This window comes from Spermophilus citellus (assembly GCF_964194105.1).
Source record: "Spermophilus citellus genome assembly, chromosome: 1".
Taxonomy (NCBI): domain Eukaryota; kingdom Metazoa; phylum Chordata; class Mammalia; order Rodentia; family Sciuridae; genus Spermophilus; species Spermophilus citellus.
In genome coordinates, this window is record NC_138182.1 from 187,794,697 (window position 1) to 187,814,605 (window position 19,909).

Consider the following 19,909-nt stretch of genomic DNA (forward strand, 5'->3'; position numbering starts at 1 on the left):
ACATTCAACAGCAAATATTTGGGGTAAATGGTCAAGCCACTCACTCACTACTTAAAATCTATCTTGTATTGGCAGCAATGCTCTCCCATATATGTAGATCTGATCTCTTCCATCTGAGCAGTAAGCAATTTGAGGACAGAGTATAAGTCTGTTTCTTTCGTATTGCCTGGAATAGTGACTTCAACAGTAAGTTTTCAATAAGTGCTTGCTAAATCCATTGGGAAGGGACTGTCAGATCTGGTGGATTCCAGATGCTGATTCTGGATGCCAATTCTGGATTCTGCTGAGTGTGCATGGTGCAGTTAGGCTCAGCAGCAGATACTCAACTGTGGTGCCCTAATCCAAAGGGAAGCATGAGATGAAAATAAGCTTGCATCATATGGAGAATTTAGGGTAAAGAAGAGAGCAAGAGCAACTGCTAGGTGTTTGCTAATAATTAAATGCTTGCAGTGTTCTCTTGGGATAGTGTGGGCTCCAACTGCTGTCTGGGATGATTATGTTGGCCATATCCGTCACTAACATGTGGATCTTGTCTCTACTGGATTAGCATGTCCAGGATTCCCATGACTCCATTTCTTGATTCCTGATCTCCTGCCAGTTTATTTTCACTGTGACAATTGGATATTGTAAGTGCTGCCACAGGATGCCTAAAGACATATTTCCTCTAATTCCACTTTCACACAAAGAGTCGAGAGAAGAATGGGAAAGAGGACCTATGTATTTGGGGGTGGGAATGCTTTCTCCCCCAGAAGAAGCAGGGAATCATATGGAACTCCCACCATGAGCTATATGCCATAAAGCACAGAACATGGATGCTACAGGAGGAGGCAGGCGGCCCCTAGACGGAGTGAAGCCAACACACTCACTCAAAGATAAGAAAGCTCTCTGTGCTTTGGATTTGCTAACTTTCAAGCAGCACTCCTCAAGTCAAAGTGCAAGAGCTGGTGGGCTTTAACCATCTTTGTCAGAGATCTCTGACATGATAACAGATTGGTCGATTTCACCCTCCCACTCTAGTCTGGTGCAGCTAAAATTCTAGTCTGCAAGTTTCACCTACTTAAATCTTGTGAGTACAGTGCTGAACAAAATAGAAAGTAGCTTTCTAATTTGCTCAAAAGTGGGGTGATTTCTATTCCATATCACCACCTTTGTCACTCAAAAACAAAATGGAAAACCTCTTTTTAGTAAGTAATCACAAACAGTATCACTTCTACTCTTATAATAGCAGCTGAAAGGATTATGAAGTTATTAAAATGTCCCTTTTTTCATTAGCACAAAGCAGGTGATCTTAGACTCCTGAAGGTAGGGGATGGTGACGAATACAGGTGATTTAAGCAGTGTGTCTAAGGTTACCAGGGCAGCTGCTGATTATTACTGAGGAACTCCAGTGCATCTCCATAAAGGTCAGGAGTGAAGGTTTTTCCATCATAAATTCTGCTTTAAAATGGAGCTTTTAAAGGAAATTGGGTAGACAGCAGATGGAGAATGACAGATGATCAGGGGAAATAACTATCTATAGCTCAAAGATAACTGAACTACTTAAATTTCACAATGTCGGTTGGGGGTTGTAGGAGGGGTTCAAGAGTAGCTGCTCAATGCTAAAATGTACTTTCTGCTTTCCTAAGTCAGGACTTCCCAGTTTTAGTAAGAAATCTTAAATAGTCCAGAGGCTGACTGGAGTCACTCAGCTCTCTGAGAGCTCAACCAACTCCATCAGATTTCCTCGGCTGTGCTATGAGTTCCCACCTGGGGCCCCGGACAGGCCAGTATGGAGAGGAGTCATCTGGTCACTGAAGAAATGATTCAACGACCTTCAATTCATTTATGACACATCAAAAGCCAACACCATAGCTTTGGTTGTTGGTACCAGGGACTGAACCCAGGGGCACTTAACCACCGAGCCACATCCCTAACCCTTTTTTTGCATTTTATTGAGAGACAGGGTCTGACTGAGTTGCCTAGGGCCTCACTAAATTGCTGAGGCTGGCTTTGAAATCATGATCCTTCTGCCTCAGCCTCCTGAACTGCTGGGACTGTAGGCATTCACCATAGCGCTCAGGTATAAGTCATAGCTTTAAGAAAATGAATGAATGGTGGTTTTGAAACTAAGCAAATCTATTTTTAATTACTCTTTTGAAAGCAACAGTCAATGTGGCACATGTAAACAATTCCCATATGAGAAAGAGGTAGTGTGGAAATGAAAAGCCGGTATTCCTGCATCAGACCCTTGCCCCATCTGCTTCCTCCAGAGGTTACCACACATTCTCTCCCCTGGATCTTCCCAGATATTTTAGGTATGTTCACATACTTGTCTTTAGTCTATACCTCTGGATTCTTATATAAGTAGCATTACATAATATGAATGGTTTTCAAATCTAGCTGCATATCAAAATCACTTGGGAAGCTTAAAAAACATGCCCAAAAATTAGACCCTACCCCAGATCAATTAACTGAGGCTCTAGGGACAGAGTTCAGGTGGGATGGGATGAGCTGGGATGCTAATGGGAAGGCTGGCTTGAGAACTATAACTACATACTGCTTTGCACCTGTTTCCCACTTTATGTACCTTTGAAGGATACTCTATATTAGCACATAGAGAACTACCTCATTTCTCTGCTGTACTGGCCACTGTTCTAGCCTATAATTTCTTCAGGGAATCCTTTCCTGATAATTACTGTTGCTGTTTCCACTGCAACTATGCTAGATATCATACTTGTTTCTCCAGATACACTCTCCCACCTACCTTCTTTTCTGGAAACAAAGTATGGATGACATCAGTAGGGCTTCTGCACCCTTTGACTTTCAGTTAGCTAGTGGGGAGCTTTTGCAGATTAGCAGGAAAGGATGGAGAAGGCTTAGGATTTTACTCCCTGCTTTGAGGACACCTCCACCTTGCTGTGATCCTCGACCAAAGGTCACTGCACCTTTCAAATTGCTAACTCTATCCAACATTCTCCACCCTTAGATTCTGGTACCATTTTCTACTCGTGTTCCTTCAGTCTAAGGATGGCGAGACTGATTGGCAGCTACTAGACTTGGTGTAGTGTACTGTCTAATTGGACTCCCCTGCACCAATCCTCTTATAAATAAACCCTTCTTAATTATACTATTTTGATTATGCTGATGTTTCTTCCTAGGATGCTAATCCATCATTCTTGGGTGGGCATTATTACCTTAATTTGTGAACAATATTATCACTTTTTTTTCCCCCTGAAGACATAGCTTCTCCTGCATAGGGCAACTGGAGGTGATAGGGTAGTCCTGAAAGCAGCTATTATCCATTTTCTGAGCATTTTGTTATCAGCCAAGAAAGAGCCCCATCACCAACTATTTTTAATTTGTAAGAAATATTCAAAGGAGTATTGAAGTAATGTCTTGGTGAGAATCATACTGCCTCCTTGTGAAGGAAGTTGAGAGACCCTGGAAGAGAATTTGCTAGAGCAAATGCACTTAATGACTAGAAGCCCGAATTTCAGAATGACTTTTTTTTCAGAAACTGTTTTCCTTTTTGCCATAAAGGCAGTCAAATTAACACAGAGTCATAGGCTGCAGAGGAATTCCGGAGGCTAAATTATTCCCCAGTGAAGACTCAGATTGCAATTAGTTTCCAGCATAATTAATGTAGTTCCAGTTGCTCCACCCAAAGGAGAAACAATAGGGTAGGTGGCTTGACAAGGCTCCCCGGGATAAACACTCAGCCTGTTGACTTCTTGCAAAGAGCTTGTAGTCTGTCTGGTAAGGGAGTGCTTCCACTGATTTCAGTGTATTTTACTCTTTGTAATTAATTCAGTTTTAGGTATTTCAATTCATTTTTAAGATCTCAATGTTTTGAATCTGGGTTGCTTTGAGTCACTCAGGGTCAAACAAGCAAAAATAAATATTGAGTGTCCATCTACTGTAACTGAAAGAAAGCAGCACTGGGGCCTTTTTCATTGCTGGGGATCTTAAAGTAAACAATAAGGTAACAAAAAAAAATAGTCATATGTTGTTTACTGACAGGGATATTATAAAGGTTTGGATGTGAGGTCTCCCCCAAAAGCTCATGTGTGAGACAATGCAAGAAGGTTCAGAGGAGAAACGATTGATTAGGTTATGAGAGCTTTAACGGAATCAGTGAATTAATCACCAGAGGGGATTAATTGAGTGGTAACTGAAGGCAGGTGGGGTGTGGCTGGAGGAGGTGGGACATTGGGACATGCATGGGTTAGGAGTATATATTTTGTATCTGGGGCGTGGAGTCAGTCTCTCTGCTTTCTGATCATCATATGAGCCACTTCCCTCTACCAAGCTCTTCTGCCATTATATCCTGCCTCACTTTGAGTCCTAAGGAATGGAGCCTACTGTTGGTGGATTGAGACCTCTGAAACTGACCCCCAAATAAACTTTTCCTCCTAGAATTATTCTGATCAAATCTTTTAGTCACAACAGTGAAAAAATCTGACTAAAATAGATATTCTGAGAAATGCATTGTTAGATGATTCTGTCATTGCATGAATATCAGAGTGCAATTACACAAATTAAGACAGCTACAAGGTCACTAGGTGATATGATCTTATGGAACCACTGTCATATACACAGTCCATTGTTGTTGACTGAAATATTATTGTCTGGCACATGACTTACAGTGGCAACCTATGTTCACTGACTGCTTACTCTGAACCAGGCCATGTATCAAGAAAGCATTATTTCACCCTTACCCTGAAGGTAGGTATTATTATTATCACTTCATAGAACTGATACTGTCATCAATTTCTCAGAAGACAAATGACTTGGCCAAGTTTATGCAGTTAGGAAATGGTATAGCCAACACTTGATCCCTCCAGGTAAGGGGTCCAACTCAGATCTTGCCTGATGATACCTCCTCCTACTTCCTGCATCACTTTGGGAAACACTAACTTAAAAATGCCAAGTTTTTAAATCAAGTGTCCATGTTGATCATATCCATCATTTTTAATATCATATACCCTTGAGAACTATTCTACTATAATACCAGTGTCTTGATCTCATCCTGTTCACACCTAGTAGGTGTTCAATACACATAGTTGGCTTGATCAATGCATCCACCCTCTTTAGATTTGTGACCAACAGACATGCATTTGCAAAGCAGTTGGCTGGGCTTTTTTGGGAAGTCTGAAAGTGCAACACTGGTGAACTAATTGAGTTCCTCTGAAAAGCAAACCCCTGCTCAGCCATAGAAGCTACGATTGATCTCAAAGGCCAAGGGCAGGGCTCTATGAAGGCCACTACAGTTACCACTACATGGACAGAGAGTGTCTGTGATGACACAGGCTTGTCCCTAAGAGCTTTAGAATGAGGTCAATTCCAATTTAATTTTATTATTGCATTACTGGGATTTGAACCTGGGAGTACTCTACCACTAAGCTACATCCCGAGCCCTTTGTTTTAAGACTGAGTCTCACTAAGTTGCCGAGTCTGGCCTTCAAACTTGAGATCCTCTTGTCTCTACCTCCTGAGTAGCTGGGATTACAGGTGTCTGTCACTGTACCCGGCTTCAATTTTATTCTTGTGGAAGTCTATCAGCCTAACGCTCTATGCCACTGTGCACTAGACTTCAGCACAGAAGAATCACCTGCAGGGTTTGGTGAAACACAGAGTGCCAGGCCCCTGCTCAGGAGTTGCTGATGGAGTGGGCCAATGTAAAAATCTACATCTTACAAGCGTCAGGTGATGCCTACGATGCTGGTCCTGAACCACTACTTGAACTACTGCACTGAGCTCAGACAGTTCCTTGGAAGGACAGTGTAATAGACCAGAGGAAGGCTCTGAAGGATCTATGGCTTTCTAGATTCTTAATGCAGAGGGTTAAAAAACAAGATCCTGAGGCTGTATCCAACATGGAATACTTCCCTAGCTAAGTAAGCATCTGCCTCTCGAATTCACTAAAAAGGTTTAAAAACCAGTACTTTAACGTAATTTTCATTTATTCAATTTAGAATGTGAATCCCCCAATAAGATCTTCCAGACTACATATACAGTGGGATAAACAATTCCAAACTAATCCTACCTGAGAAAAAATGGCACTTTAGAGCTCCTTCAAAGCCCTCTTACAGGCAAAGTACTGCTGACAGCCATGCCAAATCTTGAGCCCATTTCCTTCCCTAAAAAGTCTACCCAAAATTTTAGATTTAAAATGCTCAACACCTAGACACACATATATGGTGTCAAAAGGCATTTGAGGGCAGATAAATTCAGAATGATATTCATTCATTCATTCATGCCTTTAATCAAACCTCAAGGCTTTGAACGTGTATTGTATGCCATGGCAAATTTGGGAATTGTTTTAGATTACTTAGGAAGATTAATAAGTTTATAGAGAAAAAGAGACCTTTTATATGGGTGAACATTACTTAAAGGGAAAAAGTACAGGAAATGTGAAGGGAAATATTTTCCATCTGTGATTTCCATGCTGTTGGAAAACAGGGATGTGTGTAGGCATTGTAACAGTACCTTCCCTGCCCTGTCCCAAGTTCCCCCTGAATGACAGGCTGTAGAGATTCAAGTGCCACTGACAGCCCAGATGCTTGGGAAAGAAATCTTGCTGTGTCATGAAGCATGAAGGGTACCTCAAGCAGTTTTTATATTAAAGAGAGAGGGATGGGGAGGGAGAGGGAAACTGCTAATAACCAAACACATTTATCCAATAGAAGTCAGATGGATCACCCATCAGTAATCTCTATAATCACCCATGTGAATCCCAGCTAGGCTCCTGATTGGAGAGGGAGATATCATTTTGGGGAAAAAAAACTGACATGAGGCCACTCAGTAAAGATGATATAGCACACCAATAACATTCTCCTAACACATCAAGGGGATGTTACTTGGGGAAGATATAGCTGTGGCAGTCCCAGTAGCCTAAGGTGACAGAAGGATTAGGCATTTCCTAGAAACAACAGGGAAGAATTCGGGGAGAATCACCAGGGGGACTGTGAGCAGGAGCAAGAAAAGGCAAATGATTCCTGGAGAAAACCATTATGCTTTCAAGTTATTGCCCAAATTTGCAGGTGAAACTGTCTAAAGAGACCTTTTACATTTGCAGGTGGGTGAGAAGCAGATTCCTCAATCTAACAGGGAGATCCTCCTCTGCAGAAAGCTAATCCAACCAGACAGGAAAACTTCCTCTTTCAAATGCCCACATTTCAAAGAATGACAAATAAAGACAATTCTAGTAGAATAATAGTTGCCAGTCTAGGTTTAACTCCTTTGGCATATAATAGCAATGAGACAAAAAAAAAATTACCTTTCTTTGTAAAAAAAAATAAATAAAACCCATTAAGAATTGCTTGTTTAATGCATATTATTCATTTTGAGGTTCTTTCAGTCTCAACAAATAACAGCTATACACAGAGCCCATCAGATACCCCATGGGATTTGGAGGTTTCCATATTGTCCAGGAACAGGCATGCCTACCCCAGCTGGTCTTGGATCAAGGCAGGGCTCTCTCTGCAACAGCAGTTCCTCCGTGCATTGATAGCTCTAGCCCTGGACCAACAGAGAGCTCCAGTCTCAGATTAGATGTAGGGAGCTGTAGGGAAACGTGAGAGCAACAGTGGGGACATTTTTTTCTGCAAAGGAAAAGTAAATACCAGGGCTGAGAGAAGAGAGAAAAAGAAAAGAGTGTGTGTGGAGGGAGCTCTCTTGAGATAATATTTATAATAATTGCTGTAATTCAGAGTGCTAGACATGCAAATAAAATACAAAGGATGACCTCAATCTCAATGCCACCTTTTTGAGGGAACTGAAGTGGAGAGAGTTAAAGGAACTTTCTTCCTTCTCCTCCAAACCTCTATTTCCTTCACCATGCATTAGTATTCTCCATAGAATTCCTCACCGACTAATACATTAGACACAGATTTTTCTCCTGTACCCATTAGAATATAAAATCCATGGAAGCAGTGGGCATAGTAGTCCACATGTGTAATCCTGGGTAATTAGGAGGCTGAGGCAGAAAAACCACAAGTTCAAGGTCTGTCTCAGCTATCTAGCAAGACCCTGTCTCAAAATAAATAAATAAATAGATAGATAAGATAGATAGATAGATAGATAGATAGATAGATAGATAGGTGGGTGGGTATGTAGCTCAGTGGTAGAGTGTCTCTGGGTTTAATCCCCAGGACAGACAGACACACACACACACACACACACACACACACACACACAAACACACACACACACAATCCATAAAAACAGAACTCCCCTCCCCTTTTTTTTTGCACTGAAGTTTGAACCTAGAAGTCTGGTGAATGCTAATACATACACTCTATCACCAAACTACACTCTCAGTCCCTCTAAGTTTCTTTTCAAATCACTGTACCTTCAGCACTGAAGTATAACACTGACTCCCAATAGGTATTCAGTTTATAGTTGTTGAATGAATGTTGACTGAATAAGCAGAAGATAAGTAAAATTTTAGAGACATCTCTCTAGGAAAGTTTCCCCTACATTTCATCAGGTAGCAGCTGAATCAAACTAAGGAGTCAAGCAAACAACTCCGCCTGGAAGCAACCCTTGTTTATCCTTTGGATTCCATGGTCTGCTCTCTGTCCATTAAGATGGGAGAGGATGGTTGATTCTGGTGGAATATGCAAGCCTTTGGCATGTGCACATCTTTTAGGTCACCAGAAATAACTTGGATGTGTGTGTGTGTGTGTGTGTGTGTGTGTGTGTGTGTGAGAGAGAGAGAGAGAGAGAGAGAGAGAGAGAAGAGGAAAGGATGAGGGAAAATCAGTTTTATTTATGACACTACTGAGCAGTTAATTTTTAGAGGTGGGGACCACTTAGGCAGGGAGACTTCAGAGGTGGGGCTCACCATTGGTGTAATCAGCCCTACCCTCCTAGACTTCTTCCAATCTTAACAAGTCCCCTCACCCTCACCACAGTGGTATGAAGAAAGCATTTGCCTATGAGTTTCTAATCTGGGGAATTACTGCACTATGTTATGTCTCTGGTGGGACGTCCCCTGACTTCTTTCTCAGTATTTATTTACTTCCTCTTTAAAAATCAAGATCTTCCAGGAAGGAGTTGGCACCATGCCATTTCTACTGGTCCTTGTGGAAGGAGAGGGGGTTCTGTAAGCACCCACTGAACTGTCTCCCTTGTTGGAGGTGGGGCAGTCACATGTCTTCCACCCAGGGAGTAGGAGCTGGGTGTGTTCAGAGCCAGGGACTGATCCTACAGCCAGCCTGTGTTGGTGCCAGGATTCAAACCCAGGGTTTCCTGCTTTTCAGTCCAATGTTTGGGCCATCTTTCTTGCTTGCCTCAGCCATTAGCTAGGAATTTTGTTTTGTTTCTTAATTTCTTAGAATCTCAGCTATGAGTCATTTTCTTCCAAAGAAGATTCCGAAAAGTGAAAGGCTAGTAGTGTCCACGTGGCACAGTGAGAGCTTTCCCCAGCTCTATCTCACCCAGGCGGCTCAGCTCCATCCACAGGCAGTGGCCTGTGACTCCGAGGTCACAAAATCATAGGCCTGTGTTAGTTAACTATTGCTGCACATCAAACCACCCCAAACTCAGTGGCCTAAAACAGCCACAATGTGTTATCTAACATGAGTCTATGGGCCTACTGGGCTGCTCTTCAGTGTGTCATGCCTGGGATAACTCATGTCACTTCGTTCAACTAACTGGTTGCCTGGTTATGGGACTTGGCTGGGAGAGCTGGGCTTCTCTCTCCAATGGTTGTACATTCTCACAGAGGCTAGGCTGGGCTTCTGTATGTGGTGGCTGGGTTCCAAGAGGATGAGAGAAGAAGGTGCAAGGCCTTGTGGCCAGGGCTGGGAAGTCATATGGTATCACTTCTACCACATTCTATTGTTCAAAACAAGTCCCAGATTGAAGGCCAGCTTAGATACAAGGGCTTCAGTTCTTAATGAAAGGGGCAGAAAAGATTCTGGGCCATACTTAATCTATTGCATGTCAACAGGCAGAAGATCTCAAGGAGTAGAGCAGGCTAGTGTTGAGATTAGAGGAACCAAACAGCATCATCTCCAACCAAGTAACAACTGGGTTTGGTGTAGTAGAATCTTCTACCTTTTCAAAAGAAGATGGAAATCTGAATTTAAAAAAAAAACATATTAGACTTTATTTTTTAAGGCAGTCTTAGGTTTACAGAATAATTATTGCTAAATATGTTTATTCTCCCTCACTCCATATTTCCTCCCAATTATTAACATCTTGCATTAGCATGGAACATTTGTTACAACTGATGAACAAATATTAATACAGTATTATTAACTAAAGTCCACAGTTCGTATTAGGATTCACTCTTTGTATTCTATGAGTTTTATGGGTTTTGACAAATGCATGTCTGTATCTACTTTTATAGTACCATGTGGAATAGTTTCACAATGCTAAAGATGCCCTTTGCCCCAACATTCATGCCCTTTCCACTCTTTCTGAATCCCTGGCAACCACTGATCTTTTTACTGACTCCATAGTTTTTCATTGTTCAGATAGTCATCATACCTTTTTATAGTCTTTCCAGACAGGTTTCTTTCATTTAGCAACATTCATTTAAGGTTCCTTCATGTTTTTTTCATGACTTGATAGTTCTTTTTAATATTGAATAGTATTTCACTGTCTGAACATACCTCAGCTTATCCATTCATACTTACTAAAGAATATCTGGATTTCTACCAAATTTTGGGAGTTATAAATAAAGCTTCTGCTAAAAAAATCTACGTGGATGTTTGTGATATGGATATAAAAATTTTCAAATCATTTGATAAATACAAAGGAGCACAATTGCAAGATTGTATGGTACAAGTATGTTTAATTTTGTAAGAAACTGCCAAATTGTCTTTCAAAGTGACTCTACCAGTTTGCATTCCCACCAGTAATGAGCGAGAGTTCCTGTGGCTCCATGTCCTCCCCAACACTGTGTGGTATCAGTATTCTGGAAGTCTGACTATTCTAAAAGGTGTGTTGTAATGTTCACTTCTTGGTGATGTATGTTGTAGAGCATCTTTTCATATGTACATCTGTCACCTGAAAGTCCTTGGTGAGGTGTCTGTTCAGATTTTCAACCATATTTTAATTATGTAGTTTGTTTACTTATTGTTGAGTTAATTAAAGAGTTCTTTGTATTTCTTGGATACTAGTCCTTTATCAGATATGAGTTTTGTAAATATTTTCTCCCAATCTGTGGTTTATCTTTTCATTATGTCACTAGTGTCTTTCACAGGATAGAAGTTTTTGGTTTAAATGAAGGCCAACTTAACAATTTTTCTTTCACTAAAAAGTCATCATCACACCCAAGGCCATCTAGGTTCTCTCCTGTTATCTTCTAGAAGTTTAATAGCTTTGATTTTTCACATTTAAATCTATGATCCACTTGGAGTTGATTTTGGTGCAAGGTGTAAGGTCTTTATTCAGATTCATGTTTTTGCGTGAATGTCCAGTTGTTTCAGCAGGAGGTCTGGATTTTTTATATGAAGTGTTCTAATTTTAAAGGTCTGTTCAAGTGTTTGTTGTTGTTGTTTGCTGGTAGTGGCAGGGGTGCAAGTACACCTCCCTTCCCCTAATACATGATTTTAGACTGTATTTATCCATCTTGGATCATCTTCACTCCCTCGTTCCCCTTTCCTGGAATGCTCCTTCACTTACCCATCCAAATCTTCCTTAATGTCCACCTCGCCTTCATCTTACTTTTCCCAATACTTTGACCTGATGCATATGCTCACAGATATTCAGTTAATATTAACCCTTTTTTTTTGGTAGTGGGGATTGAACCCCAGCACATTCTACCTTTGAGCTACATTTTGTATTTTGAGACAGGATCTCACTAGTTTCTGAGGCTAGCCTCTAGTGATCTTCCTGCCTCAGCCTCCCAAAGCAGCTAGGATTACAGACATGCACCATTATGCCTGGTGACAGTGAACTCTACACATACTTAAAAGCTATAAAAGTCCCATCTCACGTTGTCATATGTCACTGCATTTTCTCCTTAGTCAAACTGTACACTCAGGAAGGAAAAAAAATTGTTTTAGTCAGATTTTTAGCTGCTGAGACTGAAAGACCCATCCAGAAGAGGGTCTTTCAACTGTAGAGGAGGAAAGTTTATTTGAAGGCTCATGGTTTCAAAGGTCTCAGTCCATTGACAACCAGGTCATTCCTCAGAGCTGAAGGTGAAGCTGAACATCATGGTGGAAGAGTATGGCAGAGGGAAGCAGCTCACATGGTGATCAGAAAGGAGTGAGAGACAGACTCTGCTCTCCAGATACAAAAAATATACCCCACAGCTATGTTCCCAATGAACTACTTCCTCCAGCCACACCCCACCTGCCTCCAGCCACCACCCAGTTAATCCCATCAGGGCTCAATTCACTGATTAGGTTAATGCTATAACCCAGTCATTTCTCCTTCAAACCTTATTGCATTGTCTCACATGTGAGCTTTTGGGGGACATCTCACATCCAAACCATAACAAGAATTCTCTTTTTCTGGTTTCCCCTAGGAAGTTTAGTACAGATTTGGGCACAAAACAGATTTAGCAAGATTTGCTAATGATTTCAGACCAGCTGAACTTTGGTACTGGTTTATCAACTGTCCTTTGATTTTTAGGAATCTAGCTGAAAACCTGCCAAAGATTTGAACACAACAGCCTTGCCCTCCCTGGCCTGGGCAGAATGATGGCAACACTAATTCTGATGCCTGATTTAGCTTTAGGTTCATGCCAATAAGAGGACCTTAATCTCCTTGGAGAGCTAGGAAAGGTTTACCAAAGAGAAAAATGTATTATTGGAGGCACCAAAGTACACTGAGTAACAAATGTTTCTTTCATGATGATTTTTACATGGCCACGATGATCGTCCAGTTCATTGTGAAAATGCATAAATGAAATAAAAAGAACAAACAGTTTCCTGGTGGCTGTTTCCTACCTTATGCCTAAATAATCACCAAGCTAATAGCAGCCCTCTGTCTCTGCCTTTGTTTTATGGTTTCCATCTGCATCAAGTATTCTCATTCCGGGATCCCTGTAAACCTCTAACTGAACAACAGTGGAGGAAGTGAAGGGCTCCAGCTCTGGGTTCTTGGTTGGCTGTGACTGGGCCTGGTTACCCTGGCGTAGTGTGCTGACAGCCTCATCAGAATTAATTACTCAGGGGAAGTACCATGGCTTCCATCTGGCAGGAATGCCTAACTTCCATTCATGGTCCATCCAGGCAAATCTCAGGCAGAAGGACCTTGGGTTTGAGGGACAGCTAGTGAACCTGTTTACTAAACTCACAGGGGCTTTGGCATGGCCCCCACTCAGGGACCAGGCAAATGCCAGCACCAGCACTGCCACTGCTACTACCTCAAGGAACAGCCTTCCCTGGCCTCAGGATGCACAGGGGGAGTCAGAAACTCATTCAGCTTGGGGACAGATGTCTTGTTGGAAACACACCTACACGTCTACCTCGAATCCTCTTTTAAATACAAACAAGTAGAACTATTTCTGGAATCACCCTCCCTTCCTGGGAAAGACTCCCAAATCTGCATTAGGCAGGGAATAGTCCACCTGGATGGTCTGAAGTTGGCTGAGTGATCTTCAGTATGTTATAAAACACAAATCACATGCAGATATCTTAAAATATTAAAAATCCCAAGGCTTCTCCTCTAGGACCTGTTTAAAAGATATATTCCCCCTTTCATTTAGCTGCCTAAACAACCTCTCAGTACACACTGTACTCAGTGGTGACTCAGGGGCCCTGAGTTACCAGCCGCTGAAAACAAAGATTAAAGACCATTAGTTGGTATTGGATGGCTAAAGTCAGAGGGTGTTAAGCAACCTGGGCAAGAAGTTCAACTTTGCTCATGCTGAGCAAGAAATAACTTTAGCCACTGCAAGGTACAGAAATGTAAACCAAATGGAGGAAAAGGAAGAAAAAAAAAAAAGAAAGGGAAGAAAATAGAATCTTCTTTAATTTTAGGAAATCAGGTATAGAAGAGCCTGAGAAAACATGCAGAAAGGCTGGGTGGGTTCCTTCGCAAGTTCATTCATAGAGAACCAGAAGAAACCCATTGCCCAGAAGATGGACAGATTCAATAATTTTAAGCTCTTGAGGCACTGGTCCACATCTTGGTGAACAGACACACTACCAAAAAAGGGCCAGGAATTAAACTTCCTGAATGTCCATACAATGTAAAGCTGCCAATAACTAAAAGAAGATCTGATTTTTCTCAAAGATTTTACCTTACACAGTAGTTACCTATCCATTACATGTACTTTTAAAGGCCATTGAGGAGTCATTTTTCCTCCCAAACATTTATTTTCCCTTAGTCTGTTCTAAGACAAAAAAATCATTAGACCCATTTTGCAGATCTGTAAATATCTTAAAGAGATGGAACCTCTGGGTGCTGTCATGCAACCACAGCACTCCGAGGGTCAGGAGAAGGCTGCTGACATGCTGGTGTCTCACCCGAGTGCTGATGTCTCTCCAAGTGAAACAACTGCCTGGAGACAATCCGTGGCTGAGCCTCAAGTTATTTTCACTAGAGAAAGGCAAAGTCAACTCTGTTTTTCTTGACTTTTATACAGCTGTAGCCTGAGAGTCCAGCTGTTCTGGTCATGGCCTCACATTCTTTCTACAAAGGCTCTAGCTGACAAGATTTATAGGATGGTCTGAAGAAGCATGCTAAGCAATGCTGGATAAATTCACAGGGGAGAACTTTCTGGATCTAGTGGAATAGTTTCTGTGGGGGATTGGACAACCAGTCCCCACACTGCCTGTCTTGGCTGTAGTGCCTAATGCTCAAGATGAAGCCAAAAAAAAAAAAAAAAAAAAGGATCTTTCATAGTCTCTGGTGAAAGATCATAGTTATACTAAGGTTTGAGGATATGAAGACCCAAAGGCCAACTAGGGGCTTTTCCTTTTTGGAAGCGGGCACAGAGGTAGCACTGAACATTTCCAACAGAGTCAGGGGAAGGGAAACTGACACAACATGAATGAAACATACTTGGTTACTGATCTACAGAGCTACTACAGTCCCTGGATATTTATGAAATTAAGCAAATCTCATGCCCAGCAGCCAGCACAGGCAATAGCCATCACCAAAGCCATCTCAGCAGGACAGTAAATCAAGTTCACCAAGGCCAAGAAGCAGTATGTTAAGAATAGTGACTCCCCTTTGAGATGATGATACTTTAAAAAAATCCAACAAACCAGCCAACCTCCAAGTTTAGGGAAAAGGTTTAAATCATGTTCATGGGACTATGGCCCAAAGTCAGGTGGAACCAGAGAGTAAATTCTGGCACAATGGCTGACTGGGGCCCTTGTGTAGAAGTGGGTGGACGTCATACTTACAGTGAGTTGGGCCGGGTGGGCTTGACCACATCCAGGTCTGGGTCACTGGAGTTCATGTTGGGCTGTAGGCTGCTGCTGGAATTAAGGACGCTGTTTGCATTTGATGAGACAGATTCCAAACTGGAGTTGATCATGCTGTTCCTTTGTTCCTCTGCAGGGAAAAATGCCACAAGCCCCATGTTAATATTGTATAGGGACAGTCTATTTCTACATAAAACAAAAACTGAGATTCTTGAAGCTTAGAAAAAAGACATAGGAACAGGCTAAAATAAGAGTGAGAAGGAAAAAGTCAAAAGGAAATGGATGACATGAAACTTTGGAGCAAAATCCCTTCCTCATCTTAACAGGATATACCTTTAATATGAGCTAGGCTTTTTCTGTAAGAGTGGTCTTGCCATGGCACCTGAAACTGTGTCTTTTTTTGACTAGTGGGCCCCTTGCATCCAAATAGATGCCCTTGGCTTCCATGACACTTGCCTTTCATCTCACACTCTGGCCTTTACTATTAAACAGGCCATGTCCTACCTGCATTTTATAGTACCTCACTATAGAATATCTACTATTTGGCTACCAATTTCCTTATGACTCAGCCGGTCTAAATTCCTGACCCCACCCCAGACACATCCTTCTGGGTTGCCTCCAGCTTCACATATTTGATGTTTAACTGCAAGTTAATTCTTCTATATACAGGGCTATAAGAGGCTGTACTGTAGTCTGCCTACAACCAACAAAAACCCCAGTCCATGGTCCAAGCAGTCACACTCATGCTTGGAGAATGGGACCAACCCAGGAGAGAGGAAACCTGAACTCTCTTCAAGAACCCATCCCTGGTGGTTGTGTGGCCTCAGGCAATTTCCATTTGATTCAGATTCTTGATTAATGAATCTACAAAATGGGGAGAACAAGAACTGCCTTGCACAGCTCAGGGAGCTGTCACGAGGATCAAGTGGGATCATATGCAGGAATGTGTTCTGTAAACTTTAGAATACTGCTCAAAGAAAAGAACTTTCTGTTTCTTCTCATCTTTAAAAACTTGGAACCATGCATTGAAAAAAACATTTTGTAGCTGATGTAGCTAAATGACACAGGCACCATGGGTGTAGCAAAATACAGATTTGGAATGTCATTCTCATCCTGCAGTCATTACAGATATACCATATGAAATCAACAGATGTTTCTGGCAATTATTTCACTTGTCAAGAAATAAATGTAGGGCTGGGGATATGGCTCAGGCGGTAGCGCACTCGCCTGGCATGTGTGCGGCCCGGGTTCGATCCTCAGCACCACACACCAACAAAGATGTTGTGTCCGCCGAGAACTAAAAAATAAATATTAAAAATTCTCTCTCACACTCTCTCTCCTCTCTCACACTCTCCTCTCTCACTCTCTCTTTAAAAAAAAACTAATTAAAAAAAAAAAGAAAGAAATGTAGGGGGCTGGGGTTGTGGCTCAGTGGTAGAGCACTTGCTTAGCATGTGTGAGGCACTGGATTCAAGCCTCAGCACCAAATAAAAAATAAATTAATTAAAGTTATTATTTCATCTACAATTAATTTTTTTTTAAAGGAAGAAATGTGGACAAATTCTTAATTCTTACTGGGCCTTTCTGACATGAGTTAGATGTATACCATAACCCTAAAAGGACAGACAGGAATCACTCACATGGCAACTGACAGGTCAACATTGGAACTTGAATCTCTTTAAGCAATAAAGGGGGTAATGTCAGAAGAAATGCTTTCTCCTTTGCAACAGTCATGTCATGTCTGTAAAAACAAATTATGCTTATGTAATGATGTTAGAGTAGTCTTCACAAATCTCTCTCTTCTCTCTCTCTGCCCCCCCCCCGCCCCCACCAATATCCCTAGTATCTTGGCAAATTCTAAAAGCCCCAAAGAACAGACCAAAGATCCATGAGGTTACTGGGAGGTTCCTGAACTCTTAAGCAGATGTTGATGAAAGTAGATTATTCAAGTGATTATTGAGATTTAGAATTATTCATAATTTAAGGGCTTAACTTTCAAACAGAAACAATCCAAAAGCAAGAGAAACCGTAAGTTAACATTGAGCAGGAAGGTTAATAGGGCCTATAAACAGGAACTTGCTACTAGGAAGAGAAACAACTCTCAAATTACATAATTAGGGGATCATTGAGAAAATGGATACACCACCTACCAGTATGAATCAGTATAAATAAAGTAAAACTTTCCTTGCACAAAATACTTATTTTCAAGATTCCTGAAGAGTGAGAAGAGCTCAAGACCACCATGTAAAGAAGGGGAATGAAGATGACATTTCTGTGACCTTCAACTGTAGACTTTTTCTGCTTCATACACCAGGAGAGGTGAATATTTTATTAATTTTAGTTTAAGAAGTGTGAGGGGCCAAGTTTGCATGACACATTGTTTGAATTTTTAGGAAAAAGAAGAGAATAAGTATAGCTCAAGTCTCTCTTGTGATTATATTCACTTTGTTCGTGAGAGGGTTATGATCCTACAAATCAAAAATAATATCATGCTAAAGTTATATTATTATTATTTTGGCAGTACTAGATATGGAAACCAGAGGCACCTTACCACTGAGCTACATTTCCAGATCCCCCACCTTTTTTTCCTAATTTTTAATTTTTTTTTAGTTGTATATCGACATAATACCTTTATTTTATTTTTTATGTGGTGCTGAGGATTGAACCCAGTACCTCACATTTGCAAGACTAGCACTCTACCACTGAGCCACAAGCCAAGCCCACCCAGCCTTTTTTTGAGACAGGGTCTCACTAAGTTGCAAAGGCTGGCCTCAAACCTGTGATCCTTCTGCATCAGTCTCTCAATCAAGTTGTTGGGTTTAGAGTCCTGCACCACCATGCCTAGCCTTGATATTATGTTTTTTTAAAAAAATGTTATCAGGTCATTTCTCCCCTCCCTATTATTCATTACAAAAAAGGAATGTCTGAGATGAAAACTTCCTCAAGTTTCATTTATTCAATGAATATTTATTGAGAACCTGTTGCATATCAAATAGGGTCCCCAGACAATAGATTTATACCATAGTTTTTAAAATTTTGTTTAGACTGATATGTATTTATCAACTTGTACAAATTTGTCTATGTCTACCTTCCTCAGTAAACTGACTATAAGCAACTTAACACAAAGCTTTAAAACCAAAATTGAAAACAACATTATATAAAGGTGTTTTGCTTTCTAGAATATCAGAATCCTGATTTTCATAAGATATAATTCTAAAAACTGGATTTAGATAAGAGCTTTTAAGAACATGTCTATTGTGACAGTATTGCAGACTGGTGTCTCATGAGCTAGTAGGGAAGTCTCCAGCAAACAGAGCACAGTATTTATCTGAAATAAACCTGCTAAAGAAAGAAGATAGAGTGGAGAATAAGAACTTGACCCATTATGGACTAGAAAAGTCAACAAAATAAAACAACTAATTCAACTTGAAGGTTTCTAGTATTTCATTTACTGGAGGATATAGGCATTCTTTTCTTAAAAAAATGAATTCTTTTTGAGGTTCTAGTTTGATATGTATGTGTGTATGTATACAGATAGATAGAGACAGGGCTCTTTCACAGTTGTATAACCTATAACATAACAAAACAATAAAGGCAAAATATCATGGAAAGGAGTTATTTGGTCAAGAAGAAAACACAAAAACTGCATCATAAAATTCCAGGGCTTTGCAGTCAAGACTGTCAAATATACATCCTAAGGGGCAGACCCTTTATTGGCATTCCTTGGACCATGTAACAAGGAAATCCAGAAATCCAGGACAACTATAGTGTTTTAGAGATAAGCCTCATTATCTGTGGTCTCATTATAACTTTCAGATAGGAGATCTGAGCAGAAATACTGAAAACCTGTCTGAGGGTGAGTAGGAAGTAAGGTTTATTCCAGGGGAGTAGAGAGTAAAATCAAAAGCAAACAAAATGCTTCAGTGGTTATGGCAAATGATATCAAGACAAATTCTAATCTGGAATAAAATAAGGAATAAAGATAAAATGATTCAGTAATGTCCCTCAAAATAGGAGTTTTTTGTTTTTTTTTTTTTTTCTGTCTTGCAAGTAAATGAGTACCTGCTCCTAACAGAAATGCACAGGAAGAGGCAGCCTAGAAGACATCTTTTTAAATAAAAATGAACTGAATCCTTCAAATAATGGAGCTGGACTTCCTTAAGTCACTGATGATTCAGTCCAACTCTGGTATCCTCAATCAGAAGGTATACAGAGGATTGATGGCAATTATGTTGTTGGAGGAAAAAAATTATAGGATGGTGGACTTCAAAGGAAAAACAACAACCAGTTATGAGTCAAATCAACAAGATCATAAGGAATCATTTAAATGACAAAAGGAGAAAGAATGCCCACAACTTAGGAATGCTCCTGAAGGTCCCGTCAGTAAGAATGTTTGCCTTTCTCAAAAGTGTTGGTCCACAAGAATATTTTTTTTGTATTAGTTTCAGAAAAATAAGAGCCCCAGAAACAAGGAAATAATGAAACAAAGCCCCAAACAATATGTGTCAGTAACGTTCCTTTCATGCACATATATTATATGGACTGACAAACTGGATGTAAGCTTGGTCCATAAGGAGGCCTGCTAT

The 19,909-nt window shown here is 40.7% G+C and overlaps 1 protein-coding gene across 3 annotated transcripts in view; it reads right to left on the minus strand.

Annotated features, from left to right (window-relative positions):
• ARHGAP26 (Rho GTPase activating protein 26) overlaps positions 1–19,909 on the minus strand; it is a 426,612-nt gene that overhangs the window by 63,027 nt on the left and 343,676 nt on the right. For all 3 annotated transcript variants that reach the window (XM_081295152.1, XM_081295154.1, XM_081295153.1), the window contains exon 19: positions 15,303–15,453. In XM_081295152.1, coding sequence (XP_081151278.1) covers positions 15,303–15,453 — 151 coding nt within the window. The remainder of the gene's footprint in view (positions 1–15,302; positions 15,454–19,909) is intronic.